At 40.0% G+C, this 19,757-nt stretch overlaps 1 protein-coding gene across 5 annotated transcripts in view; it reads right to left on the bottom strand.

Annotated features, from left to right (window-relative positions):
- ERBB4 (erb-b2 receptor tyrosine kinase 4) overlaps positions 1-19,757 on the bottom strand; it is a 904,250-nt gene that overhangs the window by 523,084 nt on the left and 361,409 nt on the right. For all 5 annotated transcript variants that reach the window (XR_015795175.1, XM_088135586.1, XM_088135588.1 and 2 more), the window contains exon 2: positions 9,034-9,185. Coding sequence is in view for 4 of the 5 variants with exons in the window: in XM_088135586.1 (XP_087991712.1) it covers positions 9,034-9,185 (152 nt within the window). In the remaining variant the exon portion in view is untranslated. The remainder of the gene's footprint in view (positions 1-9,033; positions 9,186-19,757) is intronic.

The raw sequence follows: 19,757 nt of genomic DNA, 5'->3' as shown, positions 1-19,757 counted from the left end.
ACTGTACTGTAACATTCAGAAAAGGGCAAAATCTAGCAGGCAGGTAACTTCAGATCCACTCAGTTGAAAAGATCAAGATCAGGTTTGTCCACATAGGCAATATATGGATGCCCAGATTAACCAACTCACTCATGCAATCACAACAGATACTTTGCCACTGCTGCTAGAATACCAGCTTTCAGTGAATGCACTACTTCGATCTCCTGCCTCCTTGGCTAATAAACATGGTAGAATTCCAAAAACATTCAAGGTTTTCATCAATCAATGTAAGACAGACAGAAAGACAGAAATCCTTGACACTGTCTTTCTTATGGATCATTCTCATGTTGGGTTTATACATGAACTCTTGACAGATGAAGCTGCCAAATCCATAATTCCAGTTTTAGAGAATAACCCTGCTCTGTACAACTATGACAATGTGATGCAGAAAATGAGATTGCCATTGAATACTCTGCTAGAATAGCAACAGTTATTCATGAGATTCAAAGATTGTGCCAAAGTAAACATAAATTGTGGGTATTCTTTACATAACTGTCCTGTTTTAGATTGAGCTATTACACAGTAGCAAGTTTGCAACTGGCTTAATGATAGAGTTGTATCCCAAACATTTAAGAAGACAGGCAGAATGCTTGACTGAGCAGTCACGCACAAGTCCCTGGAAGAATACAGTAAGGGTGAGATCTTGCCTTGTAGTCAGCACCAGTGGTATCAATTCAGGTTGAAGCACAGTTCAGGGATCCATAGCCAGAGGTCTACAGAGGTCCACTCCAGGCTCATAGCCAAAAGAGACAAGAGGTACAGCTGCAAGGGAGAGAGCCAGTGGTCTGGGAAAAATGGAGCAAGGCAGCAGCAGAGAAACAAGAGATGTCCGTTAAGATAGAATCCAAAGATCAGAAAATTCCACAGCCAACCCAAGTTGTCAAGCCGAAAATCTGAGAGCAGAGCTAAGAGCCACAATGACAGGAATACAGGCCCAGAGTTGAAGCATTGTTTCTGATGGAGAGCAAGGGCCTGGGGGCTATTCTAGGTTCAGCTCATTTATTGGGGTGGTCCTTGCTTCTGAATTAGTTGTGCTGATCATCTTTGCTCACTCCTTCAAAGCTGCCAATGCATTCTGGGACTAGGTGCTTTGCTAGGATCTGGACCCTCCTTATCTGAGTCTGTCCTCACCTGATCCTGTCTCCCTGATCTACTCAGATCAGGCAGTCAGATTCAGTCTTTTACTGAGAGTAGACCAGAACAGTAATTCGACTACTTCCTCTTAATAGATTTCTGGACCAGGGGGGTGGGGAGGGGAGAGGGAGTCCCTGACTGTGAACCTGAAATACACATTCATTTTCTATCTTTCCTATACAGCCAATGTGGACTCTCTCCCATGTCCCATCCCACACCACCACCTCTGAATTTTTGGGAGGGATGCCCTGATTTGGATGAACTGCTTAGCCCAGGAATTGGACTGCCAGAAAACCCTGTTCTCGGGTAGATGTATTTCCTTTCTCTCCTGACTCTGTAGCAAGGGATGTTGAGGGGGAACAAGTTGAGAGAGGCAAGGGGGAGATATTGGAGGGAAAAGTAATGTTAGAATTCATTCTTAGAATGATAAAAAAAAATTAGAAATTATCCAGATGATTAGCAGACACAGTCTGTTCTACATTCCCAAAAGGTCCAAAAGCAAGACCCAGTCTGCTGTACCTCCTCCCCATTTTCTAGCCCCCTCCATTGTAAAAGCCTGAGAAAAACAGTCAAGGGTGTTCCCTTGAATCTACTACAGGCTCAGTGGTGGAAGACATTACAAGAGGTGCTATATATAATATCAAGAAAGGACAATTGATTGGTGATTGGAATGCAAATATTGGATGGACAATATTTTATTATATTAATGCAAAACACAGATTAACAGAGCTTTGCAAAAAGCATTTTCTGTTTTATGCCAATACTTGCTTCAAGCAACATACAATCAGGCTCTACACATGGACATCACTGGATGGACAACATCAACAACAAAATAGGGTACAAAAAGGGGAAACAGAAGATGGAGGAACTTAATCCAGTGAGCAAATACAATTCCAGGTATAGACTGAGGAACAGACCATTAATATTGGTGTCAAATATCTGGGCTAAATTTCAAAAATTAAAGAGAATAGCTTGTGACAGCACCATATGAACCAAAAAACATATAAGAACACAAGATGAATGTTAGGAACAGATTTAATATGTTCAAATTATGCAAAAATGAACCTGAAATGCTATGGGGGAAAAGATAGTGAAACTCAAAGCAGAAAAATATTCCCCCAAATGTAAAGAGAATATTATGCAAGTGGCTTTCAAAACAAACTGTTATGATAACCAGGAAAAGACAGAGGATGAAAGCCTTGAGCAATAAGAAGGATATATGAGAAGTGAGTGCAGACAACCAAGGTCAGCCAAGAAAGAACAGAGAAAGAGCACATTCAAGGAAGTCCACCAATAAAGGAATGTAACAAGAAAAGGGAAATGAGAGATATTTTGAATACAGTCAAAGACATCACAGAACATGTACAGCTTACACAGGAATCATGGAAAATATCTGTTAGAGGCAAATTAAGTTAAAGAAAGTTGGAAAGACTATACTGAAATCCTTTAAAATCAGATTATATGATAACAAACAACTGTACAAGGACAATATATTCAGAAACCAACTCCACTAGAAAATGAGGTATGACAGGCAACAGAACAGTTATCAAACAGGAAAGGTGTAAATGAAACAGTCTCAGAACTGTTTAAAGCTGCAGAAGAGGCAGTTAAAATGCTAACAGCTCTATGTCAATTAACATGGAATAAGACTGTGTGGCCTAACATTTGAGAAAATTAATGCATATACTGTATCTCTATTGCAGAAAGAACATAGAAAAATGACAAATAATGAGCTTTTGGACTAAATCCTCAGTTGCAACAAGGTTAAATGTGCTCCTCTCGGCTTCAAGAAAATACTTTGTACCAGCTGAAGATTCCATGATGACATCTCATGAGAACGAACATTACAGCAGGTAATCAATGAAGTTACAAAATCTTAACAAAGGCATTAATTACATGACCTATACAGCTGAATATCATTTGATTATTCTTTGTCATAAGGTTGTCAGACTCTTATTTTTGGGGAAAAACACACTAATTTTGCCTCTTTTTCCTTCTAATTAGTATTTTCCAAGGGTACCACTCTATTTTCTTATATTTTAGTTCAAATATACTGTTTCCCAAAGTTGCTTTGGGAAATGGTTCCATGGGATATATGTTAGCTATGCTCCTCTTCCCCACCAACAAAGTTGTGCTCTTGAAGGATGTGCATAGGGTTCATGTTTATAATAACATAAAAACTGGAGGGATGAAATGGGAAAAAGTGAATTTGATGAAAATGACTGGAAATGACTGAAAATGGTCTGTGGCAAAGAAGTCAGAGCAATGTTATTTTGGGAAAATCACTGATAAACAGTCCACAAAACTAGGAAGCAGTTGGAGGAGCTGACTTACTCTTAATCCTCCTCAATGCAACTACAAATACAAAATTAGCGCAGAGAAGATTTGGGGAGTCAGCTTGCACTTTGGGTGGCCTGCATCTTTTTGGAAATCTGATGAAAGGCGTTGGGTATCACTGTCAATCACAGTCCTTTACACTGTGTATCTGCAATGCTTGGCCTGTAATTGTCAACAAATTAAGATACTGTACAATATCACAAGACTCCAGGAACCTTCTTCCAAAGGAAGCTCAAACTAGGTAAGGGCTGTTCCCACAGAAATTCTTGCCTAGGGACAAATTTGGAGTGCAAATAAAAATATGATTGATTTGGCAACATGTTGGTGGCCAATACATGTTGTAACCCCTACAGCTCCACCTGGAACACTAGATGACACTCACTTTCTCCGTTCAAAACTTGCTTTTTCTATAAAGCCTCTGACAGAGTCTTTGATTAAGTTGCATCCTCTACTGAATTGCTAAACTGAATGAAAAATCTTTCCCTTGCTGTCATCTTCCTTCTATCCTTTTGCCTTTTTACATCTAATGAGGCTTTGGAAAGCTTTGAAGGGATACTTCCCTTTGACAAAGGAACAAAGTACCCCCTTGGACTTATTTTGTGAAGCACTGTGGTCTTCCTGCTTCTAAAACAACCAAGTTGCTTTCACTTGCTCTGCTTTAGACCCCTTTCTGTGCTACATGACAAGGCTGAAAGGAGCCGCCCTCAGTGGACGCCTGGGAGAAGGCTGAGAAAAGACTTCTCTCATAGTATGGGCCAAAGAGGCTCGAGGCTAATCAAATTGCTTCAGTGAAGTGAATCAGGTCACCTCTTCCCTTTGTGTAGCAGATTACATCACTTCCACAGAGAAATTACTCTGAGTTGCTTCACCAAACTTAATATTCAGTTCCTCAGAGCAAATGAATGCAAACCAGTGTTGCATTCTCTAAAGCAGTGTTTCTTAAAGTGTGATCCGAGGACCTCTGGGGTCCATGAAATTAAAATTATTTGCCAGATATTGAAGATTTATGATACTGAAGATATTGTAAATTTACAAAAATTTAAAATAATGTAACTCTTCTCATTATTATTTTTTATTTGTTAAAAATATAGGTTTTTTTCACGAAAAATATTTTATGTTAATATCTAATGGTTTTAATATTGTTATTTTTACATGATTCAATAAACAAATATTCTACAAATGTGTCCATTTTAATTTTTAATATGGTAAGTATCAATAAATATAACATACAGTATATAAACAAAAGGTCTTTTGGGGTCCTCCATAATTTTTAAAAGTGGGAAGGGGTCCTGGGAGAAAGGGTTTCAGAAACACTGCTCTAAAGCATTGTACATACTTATGACTTTACTTTACTATAGTTGTTACTGGAGCCCATTTCATACCAGGAGAACATGAGCCTAGAAAGAATAAGATTAATTTTCCAAGTTCAAAGTAACAATTGGTTTGATCTTTTTTTTTTTTAATTGGGTCACTGCAGCATTTTTTAAAACAATGACATCCTTAAGCTAATGAGTATCAAATAATTACCATAAATGTGCTCCCTTTTCCTTATTTTTCCCCTCCCTTCAAGAATGTGTTTTCTTTGGTTGTTTTTCTTTATATGCTAATAGATACAATTTATCACATTAACTGGAGATGCAATTTTTGCTGAGACATCTGTGAGGGGGCAATCTCAGGTAAAAATAAACAAAAAGATGAATTCTTTAGGAACCATTGCTACTAAAAAAGAACATAGTGACAATCTGTAGATTTGCCACCTGCTGCTCTTGTTTCTTTAAGTTTCAACAACCTCAAAATATACTCAGCATTTTGTATTTTGTTGTTTCAGACTACTAAAACTACAAGGAACAGCACAGGACTCTGTTTTAAAAATAAATTCTCTCAAGGCCTTATATTGATTGGAAACAAGTCTGGGAGCCATTCTATATGCAGAAGCATATATGTACAAGTTAGTCATCTGCTAATTTTTCTGGAGGTCCATTATGACTTTTGACAAGTGAGAAGTGATAAACCTGTGTATCAACCCCTATTCTTTTACCACTGGCACCATCTTCTCTTATCCTTTGTCTTTATGTTGCCTGAGTCAGGACAACTGGAAAATTCCAAGTACTCATGTGTGTGTGTGTATGCCTGTGTATTATGTGTATAAATCAAATTTGACCCAAGCCCAGATTATAAAGTAAAGTGAGGCAATTTGGAATATATTGTCATGTGGCTGAGGTAGAGTACCTCTGGACCTGTGGAAAAAATTCTGAATCCACCACATTCTTCTGGAGTTCCACTGTGTTACAAATAATGGTTTCCTGGCAGCTATACTGTTGTTAACAAACAAACAAAAAAAAATCCCTATGATGTGGATCAGTGACTAGGGAGTGAAGTTCTATGATTCTATGATTACTCTGAATTGTCATTTGGGCTGTGATCAGACCACAATTGAGTCTCCGAATTGTAATATCTTAGATAGTAGAACCATAGTGGGAAGGCATAAAAACATTACTTGTACAAATTGGTCCACAGTGCCACCTGACCATTACCCTGTTTCTCATCGTAGGTGTTTTCTGCACTGACGGAGCTAGGGTTGGAGAAACCTTCCTGAGCAACCTCAGCATTCTTACACTGCAATCCCTCTCAATTCAGGCATGCTTTTTCTGTTCCAAATTGGACAATACTGCTGGAAATAATTACGGATGTCTATAGCAGATTGATTAACAAAGGCAGCCGCTATAACTCTCAGGTATTTCTCATTTTCTGGATCCAGTTGACCGAATTGTTTTGCTCCTTTAGGGAGCCTAATATAAAACTTATCTAAACTTTCATGTCTGCTGCTGAATTGCATGGAATTGTGACCAGTTGATTGGTTTGGGGGCAGCCTTTCCTTCTATACTTCGTTCATGGTGTGCATAATCCCCTTGGGCATCATAATTCCACAGGTGGTCTTCTTTGGGCATGGCTGTCGCTTCTGTTCTTATGCTACCTTGGCAGTAGCATCAAACCCTTTAGCTCTCTCGTCGACAATTAGTAAGGCATCCAGGAGTTCACCTATGTCTGCCTAGGTTGGTTTGTGAGTTCTAATCATGGTTCGGACTTTTCTAATGACTCCAGCTGCATCTTGGCGGAAAGGAGGGGTAGACTGTTGCCAAAGGACACTATTCCCTGCAGTGAAAGGGGGTGGATGCAGACTTGATGGGTCTGGAGACATCCTTGTCCATCCACATAAGGAATGTGTTGAGTCCTCAACGGGGCCATAATTGCTTCCTTGTCCAACAAATTTGGTAAGTTCCCCATTCCAATCAGTATTCATTATCTGCAACTTGATGGCAAAGAATATATGTACACTTTTTACTCATCCCCAGCTGAACTGGCACCCATCCTTGCCTCCAGGCCTCTAAAAACTGTTCTAACAGAGATCCTCTGGGTGGCTTACTGGCTCTTCCACCCATTTTTCCTGATCTTCAACCATCCATTCCCTGCCCATGTTTCCACATGCACAGCTCCTTCACACAATCCCTATGAACATGCCACTCTGGTATTCCTCCCTTGCTTTCCTATCTCAATGTGTCAACAGCTTTTGCCTAGGCAAAGAAGAGGGGATGGCTGAGGAACAATCCAAACTCAGCTCTGGTTTAGGGCAGGAAAACACAAAGGGAAAGCATTCACACTCTCACTCAATGGGCTAACCTCTGCATGCAGTTTTACAGACTTACCTACACTGGACACTTATGGACAAATACCCCAACTACTTTAACTGCTGCACCAGAATCACCTCCCTGACCAAGAGACCCAGATAGGTGAATTCACCTTGATGCTGGCAGGGTCTTGGTCTGAGGTGGTGCCCCTTGGAAGCAAGTAGTGTGTCATCCCAGTGGAGTCACCACAATTGTTGAGGAAAAAAAAACCTGAAGCAACCTCAGCAGCCTTCTCAGACACCTAAGGGATGAGGTTTGGGACCGTTCCTCTATTCAGTCAGAACAGTCTTAAAAGTCTCCAAAAATCTTTATTAAGAGTCTGAAGAGTCTGGTCAAGTACACGAAAACTCATCAAACAATGTTTCTTTGAGGCAAGACGCCAACCTTTTATATTAAGACATTACAGTACACAGTAAAGGTATATGTTTCACACTGACTGGTTAGTACAAGAACCTTAGCATATATTGTTAGCAGCTTACTTATTCTCTCATTCCTTAACTGCTTAGACCAAACATGCACATTAGTAATCTTGGAATTCCCTAAATTCCTGAGCATGCATAGTACTAGGCTACACATCAGCTTTGGCTAGAGTTCAGCTAAAGGTTAAGAGTTTAAAATTTTCCACACTAGCTAGTCTGGCCTAGCAGAAACTCTTTCATGGAAAAGGCCAGTGAGTTAGTTCAGCCTTGTGTACCAATTGCCAGCAATACTGGCAATTGGTACCTATATAAAAGAAATTTCATCACATTTTTTTTTAAAAAAGGCATCATTATTTTTTATGAATACCTTTCCCTGAGCACATTCCCATCTCTGCAACGTAACTGAAATTTGGCAAAACAGTTCCACAAAGAAGATGTTATCTTCACAATATGTTCATCATATTGTGATCCAAAATAACAGAATCATACCAAATCTACGAGGAGTATCACTTGTAGCAGTTCTTGCACTAGTTTCTCTACAATGCTGCACATAAAGTTCTGGCTTGCCTAAAAGTTTCATCTTGTTCTGCTGAAACAAAAGTCACAACCATTTTCCCTTTGCAAGATTATAGGAGAACAAAGCTCTTTTCTTCCACCAAACCATGCTCCAGATCCATTCACTATGTCAAAACAAACAACCTTTGGAGTTTAAATAAAGTAGTTTTGAACTGATAAAGCACCAGTGACATGTATAATTAGCATAATCTTCTACCAAATTAATTGTACAGTAAAATACATTTATATTCTTTAAAATGGTACATACTTTTAAACTTTAAGATGCCCTAATTTTGTATAGCAAACAAAACCATAAGCCTTCAGTTCTCTTTCATGTGACACTTGGTCATTTCTTTATTTTCTGCCAAGATGCCCTGACTACCAGCAACAGAATATAACATTGAGGAAGCCAACAATAATTTCTATACATAAAACAGCTTCTTTTTTTACCATGCCATGGCATTCTTTTTCATCTAGCCCCTGAAGTATTGCTAAGAAAACAAAGGAAAACAGTCTGGCGCTTCACTTGATAGGGAAAGTCTATTTATTCTGCTTCCTAACCACAGATCCTTGCGGTTGGTGATGAAATTACCCATGCTAATTCCACAAGGCATATTTATTTATTTACAACATTTAGTGGCTAGCCAACTCTAAAGCAACCGGGAGGCCTACATTAAAAATAGAAAACGCAAGATCAGTCTAAGCAGAGACCATGGCAGAACACCAGAGCACCATTGGTAAGAGCACTCTATCACACCATCCACAAATCTCTCCAAAGCCATAATCTCCCCAAAGACTCAGACCATGAGTGCAACAGCAATGTCTGCTTACATGTGCTTCAAAGGAATGGAGACATCACTTACCCGTAAAAAGGAGAGATCTCGGTTATGTTCAATGCTGGTGATTTCTAGATTGCCCATTACCACCTCACAGTTCTCATAGTATTTTCGCAATGTACGATACTGTTGCTCAAGGTCAGACAGAGAGCTCAATTTGTTCTCAGTGCCGGCACAAACTGTAAAAAAAAAGGTGGGGGGGGGAGAATGGGAATGATGAATCAGACCTAATATAAATGTGGGTCCCAAAATTCATGTAATTTGTCTGAAGTTAAATGGCAATTGGTACCTACTGTATATAAAAGATATTTCAGCCAATTCATTTAGGCACATACAAAATGTTTCATGTCCACAGCGGTTTTCTCACTCTAATTTTTTTACCATATTTAATTATAATTATAATTTCCTCAAAAGAAAGCCTCCAGAAACAAAAGGGAGTCCTCTCGGCAGGCGGCAGTGGCTTGCGACCCTCCCTGCTGGCTTCCCCATTGACTTTCTGGGGAAGCCAGCGGGGAAGATTGCAAATGGCAATCACATGGTTGTGGGGCACATGGCAATTGGTTGTAAGTGCAAACCGATTGCCAAGGGCCCAGATTGTGATCATGTGACCATAGGGGCACTGCAACGGCCGTAACTTCAGGCACGGGTCGTAAGTCCCTTCGTTCAGCACTGTTGTAAATTCAAACGGTCACCGAACACATGGTTGTTAAGTGAGGTCTACACGTATGCTTGTGGTCAAGTAAAGGTCAATCTTAGCTGAGCTCCATCTGAGAGACTTAATCTCTTTGGTGGTGGAGAAGCATTGGAATAACCAATGGAAAGACAGGGAGGAAAATTCAAGGGTTGGGGAAGAAAAAGGATGAAAATAGGGAAGTAGACTTGTCCTTTTCTAAACCAACATGGCCATGAGTAAAGCAAAGGAAACTGAGAAGGGGCTTTTCTTTTTAAAGCTACAGTAGCAAGAATAAAGTATAACAAAATGTAACCATGTAAAGGATATAGAAATACAAATTTTCCATATCACCAGTAAATTGCCTACTTCCAAATAATTCAAACCAGATTTCCTTAGAATACATCCAATAATCGCCTCCTCAGAGAATAGATCTAAGAATACAGAAACACTTCTGCTCCCAGTAGAAGATTTCTGAGCTTGGCTAAATATATTTTTTCTAATACTGTATAAAGAATTAAGAATAGTTGCAGAAGGTAGGAAAAATGGATTTTGAAATCAGTTACATTGGGGGGGAGGTAGGATGAAATCACAATCCTCTGCTCCTCCTCCCCTCCAAAAAAAGGGGGCAGAAAAATGTGGAATTTGGGTATTTTACTAAATCAGCTACCAGCAGTTACTCTCCTTACCCTATTCAATAATAAGTCTATCCTTGCTAGAATAAATATTAAAAACAATGATGCAACACAATACAAAATCAACAGGTCCAATGATAAGCTGTAAGCTTCCATATTAATTAGAATTCTACTCAAAATATTTTTGATAGTAAAGCTGTTTTGACTGAAATATAACTGGCTTGCTAATTACAAGCATCACTTCTGAATGCTAAAAGCAAGCAAACAAACAAGGCATTTAAAATATTTTTTATATTATTGCAAAGTCTCAAACCTATGTATTTCTCACATTATCTCAGGGATGTGATGAACAAAGTATCATGAGATTTGGTGATCACACAAGACTGCAAGAGATTTTTTTAAAAATCACTTCCGGAATAATGCTTGGATATCTTAAAATATAGAAATTATTTGCAGCTATGCCACAAGAGTTGTCTGTCAAAATTATGATATCTCTCATTGCTTAAGAAATGCCATCTAATTGTTCTACTGTACACTTATTTCCAGAAAAATAGTTAACTTTGTCTCTTTTTTATTTTGTATATACTGTAGTAATTACTGTGCACATGCTATCTTGTACACAGAACATGCAATACCAGTGTGTGTGTGTGTGTGTGTCTGTGTGTCTGTGTTATTGTGTCAGTGTCCAGACCAAAGGGAGCATCTTTTGTTCAGGATGGACCCAGAACACTCTGCTATGGTCAGGTGTGAGAGGGAGACAGCAAGGAAAATGCAAAGCCATCAATGAAGGTATGTGGCAGCAATGGGAGTTAAGCTGATGTTAGGGAAAGGATGGTGCTGGAAATATGAGGGAAATGGTGGGCAGGGCAGATAGATATGTCCCATTTTCAAGTGCGGTGGCAGAGAGGTAAGCAGAAGGAAGTGGCTGAAGGGAGAAGCAGGGGGGCCAGCCAGGTAAGTCAGAGGCATCTGTGGAGAAGGTACTGGAAAGAGGGGTGGGTGAAGAATTGGATATGCAGTGGCTGAGTGGTAAGGAAGGCAGGATGCTGCACAGCCCATCCACTGGAGGAGGGAAGAGGAGAGAGGGGTGAGGTACAGTAGCTTTTCCTTACTCACCCTGCTCACCTGTTAGACCCCCTCTGGAAGTGGCCTTGAAAAAGGTATTCCACTGCTGTTAGCTAAACACCTGCTTAGCCCTAAAAAGGAGGAGGAAGTGAGGAAGAAACTCAAAACTGCCCCACCTTGATTCTCTTGGTCTAAGAGGAGGGAGAGAAAATCTTGGTCAGGTTTTCTGTTATTATACCCTTCTTTACTCTGCTTTCTGACCTGGCCTACCTTGAAAGCTGACACAGACAAATCCTGGAACCACCGAAATGTTCTAGGGTTCATTTGGGCAGACTGTGACTAGCCTAGAATGGTCCAGAAGAACTTACAGCCACAGCATGTTTGTATTGTGCACAAAATACAAAATACATTGCAAGTTCATGCATACCCATAATGACCCCTTTCTTCTCCCTCTTTTCACTTTGTCCATCTATATACTACTAAAACTATTGTGTCTGTAACCTTCAACTGGACAAAACAGTGCATTATAGACCAACAATTTTTGAACAAAGGTACCTCAAATGGGCTAACTTACAGAATGCATCCAAAATCCAGGACCTATTATTACATGGGATTGAAATTTGGGAAATTTGTGACTGCTTCAGCACTGCGGCACAGCCATACTGCCACAGTCAGCCCAGGTCACATGATCATCATGGGTTTATCCATGACCTTTTCCCCACCTCCCTCTGTCCCGTGCGCCCAATTGGCTGGCAGCAAGGCCCGACAGGTGAGCGGCGATTGGCTGCTTTGGAAACAAGGCAGAAATCTGAAATCTCTTAACGGCTGTGGTGTTGAAGGAAGGATGAGGGAGTGACTTAGATGCCTGCTGGTGAGGTAGGGCTGGCTAGGGGGGGTGCTGGTGGTCAACGCGTGAGCCTTCTTCCTCCCTCAAGGGAGGGGGCCCTTGGGGACATGCCAGAATGGGTAGCAGGGGTGCAGTTTTCCTCATGGTCCATGGCTCCCTTTGTTCCACTTCCCCCCAGCAAAGTGACAGGCAGTTCTGTGGTGGTGGTGGTGGTGGTGGTGGTGGTGGTGGAGGAGGAGGAGGAGGAGGAGGAGGAGGAGGAGGAGGAGGAGGACAAGGAAGAAGCTTCACTGGGGCTTTGCTGAGGGTCATGAGGGGAAGACAAATGGCACAAGCCTATATAATATGTGGGGAGGGAGGGAGGGAGGGAGGGAGGAAGGATGGATTTCCCTGTCAGCTTCTCACAACCAAAGTCAATGGGGAAGTTGGCAGCAAGTTGTAAGTCGCTCGCACTCCCACTGCTTTTTTGCCCTTGGTCATTCTGTTTCTCTGTTTAGGTAAGGAAATATCTCTGAAATGATGACCCATGGGTCACAGGTTGTCTAGTGTTCACTTCCTCTGTCCCCTCTTCTCACACACCTACTTCCCTGTCCTCTCAGCCTCTTGCCACCCTGTCATTATAAGGAAATGTCCGCTCTACCAAAGCAGCGATCTCGTGCGTCATCAGTCCCCACTGGAAAGGGTCACTGGGTAACTTTGAGGTCAGGCACAACCTCTTAGCTCAACATATCTAAAAGGGTTGTTGGGTTAAGTAACGCTGCAGAGAGAGAGTATGTGTAGACTGCTTATAAATGCAGCAGATGAAGGAAATAAAGAAGAAACCACCATAATATTATGGAGGAGACACCGGTTTGGGGAATGCTGGAATAACAGCTAAGCAGGGAATTGGAATTGACACTTCATGATAGCCATGAACTGACACAGTAGTTGAAAGCAAGTTAAAGACACATTTCAAAAAAGGGATAATCACATAACATAACCTGCAACAACATTTTGTAGCTTCTTCCTGCTCTTCAACATCTATGCAGCTCTAAATGAATGGTCTTCATATAGGCGCAATCAAAAAAGACATCCAAACAATAATGTCCTTATGTTGATATAATTATGCTTACACTGGGTGTTAAATCTTTTACAGCTCAATTCTGGGCAAGGTTGGCCAGCAGCTGCCACTGCAAGAAAAACACATTTATAGTTTCTGCCTCATACGACAGCATGAATAAATCTCTATCCAAGGCAGCTAGGTATGCTCAGAAATCTCTTTCTCTAGCTCTTGCATCATTGCACAAGCAAATTCCTGAGATCCTAAATAGTAAAGGTGTTGCATAGTATATTGTTGCTATATCGTATGACTGCCATTTCATTGCCTGTGCCCTTCTTTGGTGGCAATATGATCATGCTTCTAGCAACAAGGGTTAATCTTTAATAGATAAAATGGGCATTACATGAGCATGCCCAGAAGGAGTCAGGAATCAAGCTGTTCAAAGTATATTTATGAAATTCAGCTAACTGAAGTCTCAGATTTTTCTGGGGTAGACCTCTGCTGTGGGACTTTGAAAAATATGGCCAGTCTGGGAAATTTGTAAGAGTTGGTTGCTATACTGCACACAATAGCTGTGTTTATACAATAATTTACACAATACACTAAACTAAAACCAAGCAAACCAGATCATGGCTTGCCATAATGTGTGCTTCACACTTACTTGTATTCTAGAAAGTACTGAAATGGTAAAATGGTAAATATTAATGATATAATTAGTAAATATCATAAACAGCTTCTTGACCATAGAAAATTTACAGCAGAAAATGGCTGGAGAGAACCCCTCTCATTCACTTTGTTTGCTTCCTTGTTTCTTTGCTTTTCAGGAGTTTTTCTGCTAAATGAATGGGAATTCTAGCCATACCATATTAACCTCTATAAGGCTTCCTCTGTTGCATAAGAAATCAGGTATTCTGCTGAAGATCTCCTACCTTCATAAAATTAACTGGATTATGTTTAACAAACAGTCCATCTGCTTAAATCACAGATTACTTCATGTTCCTTTTTGTTACAGTATTTCATAAAGCAGAGGTATATTTGGCCCCCTAAAATTTCAGATGAAAAGACCTTCAAAAGTTGTTTCCAAGGTGCGTCAAACATGGGAAGGTAGTTCATATATGACTGAAGAATTTTCATATTAACTCTGTGAATTTAAATTGATTGAAATGTCAAATCAAATCTAATTTTTGTCCTGGCCCCAAACACTAGTTTTTGGAGAGCAGTCCCAAATGCACCCCAGACGGCTTTTAGTCTGGGAAAATGTTGAGTATCCCTATGAGGGAACATAAATATTTGGGGATTATACTGGATTGTAGCCCTTCTATATTTCTACAGTAATCAGTCTGGTAGTCTTTAAAATATCAGAAGACTGTTGATTTGCCGTTTCTCCCTATGATCTCTCTGCTTTTTTTGCTAGCACCACTGAATATGGCAATTTATTTATTTTTCATTATGGCACGATGACTGGAGCATTTGGAGGAAGCCTGGCAGTAACATGGCTGTTAGAATGTGTTGAAGGGTGCAGAGCATGGCTGGCAGGTAAACAGATAAGAGACTTTATGTGTGCAGCTGGGCCTGAGGGGTCACTTGGCCTTGCTGCTTGTAATGTACCATTTGCTCCCAGGGCTATATGACCCAACTGCTGGGGTATCGGTAGAGTTCCCACACTTAGTGTTGGTGGACTTCAACTGCCTTCCCTCAGCAAGGGGTCTGGAGAGGCCAGGAGTCCATGGCCACCATGACAACTCAGAATAAAGAGTATTCAGTGTGCTGAGCTGGATTGCACTGGAGCAGGGTCTCCCTGCTCAATCCACGGTGGGTCATTGGTTTCGCACAGCTGCATCTTGTGGATCATTCACAACCATTTCTGGACCAGAAGGCCCTGCTCCTCATCGCTCATACTCTAGTCACCTCCCATGTGGAGGACTGTAATGCACTTTACAGGGGGCTGCCCTTGAAGAGTATTTGGAAGCTACAGCTGGTACAGAATGTGGGAGCCTACAGAGTGATGGATGTGTCCCCATATACTTTGGGAGTTGCATTGGTTGCCAGTAAGCTTCTAGGTGCAATTCAAGGTGTTGGTTGTCACTTTTAAGGCCTTATAAAGGCTCCAGATCTGTTTATTTGTTTACCACCTTCTCCTGTATTCACCTCCACATCCAACCAGATCTCATAGAGTCAACTCACTCCACGTCTCATCTCTATGGGATTGCCACGGGACAGGGCTTCAAAAGCCAGCATTTTGAGTAGACATCTCCAGTCTTTCAAACTCCATCCTGGCAGAGGTACAATCAGCTTTGTCACTCTTGGGCTTTAAGTTAATGGTGAAGACCTTCCTGATCTGTTTTGCACAGGAGGAAGGTATGTTACAACTGAAGGCGGAGTTTGTAGATGCAGGACATTTCTATTTTCTGCTTTTTAATATTTTTAATCTTGTTATTTTTATAGGTACTTGGGGTTTGGGGGTTATTATTTTATGTTATGCTGACCTTGTTAGTTGCCCAGAGCCTCTGGATGTAGGTGGCATACAAGCAAATTAAATAAAATAAACTTCAAGTGTATGTCGTAAAACATTTTGAATTTTGAACTGAGGTACCATAAAGACTGCCTACTTTATTTTATTTTAAGCCTTTGTGGACTACAGTTCACTATTGTTCACAAGTGCTTATGCTTTAATAAATTTGTTAGTCTTTGACACGCCTTGTTGTTTTTGCTTTAATAGACTAACACCCTCAGGCAATCTTTATACAAACCCAATTAATGTGCAGTTATCCCTCACCGAGTTTCATAAGTAATTGCAAAGGGTTTTCCGGAACACAGTTTGACCAAGTCAAGATAGCTTTCCAATTCCACATACTTTGTGGAATTATCCTGAACACATTAAAACTGCAATTTTCTTTTTCAATCCCTGGAGCTGTGTTCTGGGTATCTCTGTGTGTGAGACTGTAAGCCTATTTAAAATAAAAATTAAAAAAGAAGCCCTAGATAATAGGGCTCCAGAAAATAATATATTTGCGTTTCTCTGCATGATCTTGTATAGCAGGACTTTTAGTTGAGGAACTGATTTGCCAGTCAAACAGTGCATACCCAAGGCACTGCTCACAAAATCAGGCCCACTGATTTCAGGAATCTATTTATAACTCCCCAAGCCCTGAAAACTCCCCTTCCTGTAGCAGCTAAACAATGCAAAACCCTCTTTCAAACAAACTTTCTTTAATGATGGACTTTTGTCCTGTAAATAAAAACTACTTTGAAGAGACAGTCTCAGAAATGATATTTTACAAAAGTCGCCATGGGTTTTTGCAGGGCTGAGAGTCAAAAAAGTCAAGATGGTAGTCGTAGCCTGACCATACTTACATGGTCATAATCATTATCTTGCCTTTTTTTGATGCCCCTGGGCTTTTATACAAAATGTCTAAACTTGATGTAACCATTTTAACAGTGAAGAAAAGTATTTCTTAGGCTGAAGCAACCTAAGAGGAAGGGTATCAACCTCATGGCCACTGGTCCTAAGGTGGCCTGGCCGTTCAACAAATGGTAAATTTGTCCTGAAAAGCGATCAGTCAACTTCCAGCCAAAACTACGGGTATTTTGGGATTTGTTGCTCAGTTCTGAAGTGCATTGTCAGATGACTTACAATAGTCCCCCAAAAAGCAAGAATAAGAATTAACACCAGCCTGTAAACTAGCAAGAAAAATAATCAGGTAGGGGGGAGTTCACAATCATATGGGTTAATTTGGGGCACCATTAGGGGACTTTGGTAAAAGATTGCTATTTCATTTACCTTGGCAGCTTTAATAGCCATCGAGAGTCGAAACAGACTGTTCTGGACTAGTCAGAGGAAAAGTATCCTATCCGTAAAAAGTATCATAGACCAACATGGCACACATCTCATCAATTCAGAGAGGAAGAATTGCCTGTGGCCATGATACTGAAAATAAAAAACTGGACAGAAAAGAAAAAGAAAAAGAAAAAGAAAAAGAAAAAGAAAAAGAAAAAGAAAAAGAAAAAGAAAAAGAAAAGAAAAGAAAAAGAAAAAGAAAAAGAAAAGAAAAGAAAAGAAAAGAAAAAACCTGATGGCCATGAATGCCTTATAATACAATATTTCTTCCTATGCCTGCTTTGCAAGAGTTATACACTTAAGCTTTGGGAGCAATTTTATCTTAGTAAACATTATAGGAATATTCAGGTTTTGAATATTTTGTTCAGTACATTATTTATGGTATATGGCGTGTGTTATCCTGTGATTAGAATTAGAGTAGACTTGTATAATTCCACCATCTTGCAGTAGGTTTCTTTCTCAGCCACCAAATCCTTTTCTGAATTATCAACCCTCTCAAGCATCCTGCTTTGTTCAAATTTTGCATCCCTGTGAAATTATACCGCAGGGCCTACATCATGCACGTAAGTAGCTACAACTGCTTTAGGCTTTCCTGAAACCATCTTTCTACTCTAGGCTGGAGATAAATTAGCTATTTCCCTCCTCCTCCTCAACCTCCACCAGCCTTCTCTTTGTTTTGTTCTAATGTTGTTTCGCCCTGAGCTTAAGTCCTTAACTCTGACATAGGTACTGGACTTGACAAGCAATTAGAGCAAGCAATTTCCACCCGTCAAACCTTGCCAGATTTGTCATTTGCCATCTGTGCTATCATCTGGCTCTCCTTGAGGCCTCGCTGTGTATCCGGATCCACTTGCATAGGAGCAAAGGAAGGGAACACCCCACCATGCTGTTGGTTAAAAATGACACATTGAAGAATGCTGATGTGAAGGGTATTTGTCTGGATTTCTATTTATGATCTTGGCTTGAGTTTTATTTGTATCCCTTTACTGTCCAGGTAATATGGAGAGCTGTTTTGTCAAGAAACCCCAGGGCATGGTGGCTTTGCTGCTTTCTTAACTGTAGGTGCCAACATGCTCTAAGGGACTTCATCTCAACTGACTGCAATGAGCTACAACATGATCTCACTCCAAATGGATACAAACTAGTTAAGGCAAATGTGATATTTGTCCCAGAAACTTCTTGTAACCAAAGTGAATATCAGACTCCTAATTAAACAAGTCACATACATTCAAGAGTTTCAGCCTGTTTGGGTCCCCCCCCCCCCGGCCTTTGGCTACATAGATTTATCAGGTTGGTCATGCTGACTGCAAATGAAAATTCCTAAACACGCTACATTGTTTTCCCAAACAAGGAATGGAAAAAAGGATTTTAACATGCATGTTTGTCTTTTTTTCCCCCTTTCAAAACAGCCTCCATTCAGATTATATGTGTTATGTATCGTGGTCTTTCCACCGTGAAAGCTCACTGTGTTTCTGAATCCTGGCCTTTGAATTCTGAATACTGCTTGGTGTGCTGCTTCCGGACTGTAGCTTTAGGAGAATTGTTACCAAGTTATACTGGTCTGTTTATGGAACCTTAATACGACGACATTCATTTTTCTAATCTGCCTGAAATGCCATTTAGTGGAAAGGTAGAAGAGTGGTTTTAGAGTAAAGCAACTTAGGCTTAGAACATAGGCACAAGTATTAGTTCAAATACAGAATAACACCCAATTTTCCAATATATAATCAGCAGCCTTTTTTTGTGACCTGGTCTTTCAGAATTTAATCATGTATTATTTAAATGAGAACCAAGTTGTAACTTGAGAATCAAACTACCTGAGGATATGATCCAATGTTGGAAGCTATCACTGCACAGCAACTAAAATTTAAACAAAAGTCTTTTATACATTTTTTCTGCTTGAGAATTACAGTTATGTATTTTGTATTTTTAAGATGTAGCCATTCCTACACCCCCTGAAAAAGTGTATTTGTAGTCTAAAGAGAGATATTCCAGGATTTTGTCATTTGTATCATAACAGAAATTGAACGTATTTTTCATTCGCCTTAGCTATATCTAGAAATCCCACTGCGGCCGGGTGCTCACAAGTCCCGCGACAGGCACTGCTTGGATTCACCACACTTGCCTTTTAGTACACTAATTTAGTCACTCATAGTGTATTGACATGTATTCAATAGTTAGTGTATTCCTTCTAATTCTCCACATTTTAACAACATAAAACTATTTCTGCATTTGTTGTCCTATGTGACTATCTCCTAAATATATATTTTTGAATACAACTTTCCAATATTTTCATGACAAAAACTACTTTTTAAAAATTATACATCTATTTCTGCTGACATGCCATTTTGCTTGAATTAAAATCAGAGATGAGTTTCTCCCAACATAACTCTTAATTGTTTTGGAGCACTTCACAATCCAGCCAATGCAATTTTAAACTTTCTGAAAACCCAATATTGTATGCTTTTTCTTTTATTTAAAATGAAATGCAGTTAAAAATGTTACCTTCCCCGTCCTAAAAAGGTACAAAAATCATTGTAAAACGACAATGTAAAATGTAAAATACAGTTAATATATTGCAAACGCACCAAGTTGTTTGAGACGAGATCCCTATGGAATCATGGAGTTGGAAGGGGGGGCATGTAATCCAACCCTTT

This window comes from Python bivittatus, unplaced genomic scaffold (assembly GCF_059951505.1).
Source record: "Python bivittatus isolate LINGU-HERP-01145 unplaced genomic scaffold, Pbiv_v1 ctg000200_np1212, whole genome shotgun sequence".
In the NCBI taxonomy this organism is placed as follows: Eukaryota; Metazoa; Chordata; class Lepidosauria; order Squamata; family Pythonidae; genus Python; species Python bivittatus.
Note: the sequence above shows the minus strand (reverse complement) of the source record. Positions and strands in the feature narration are given on the sequence as shown.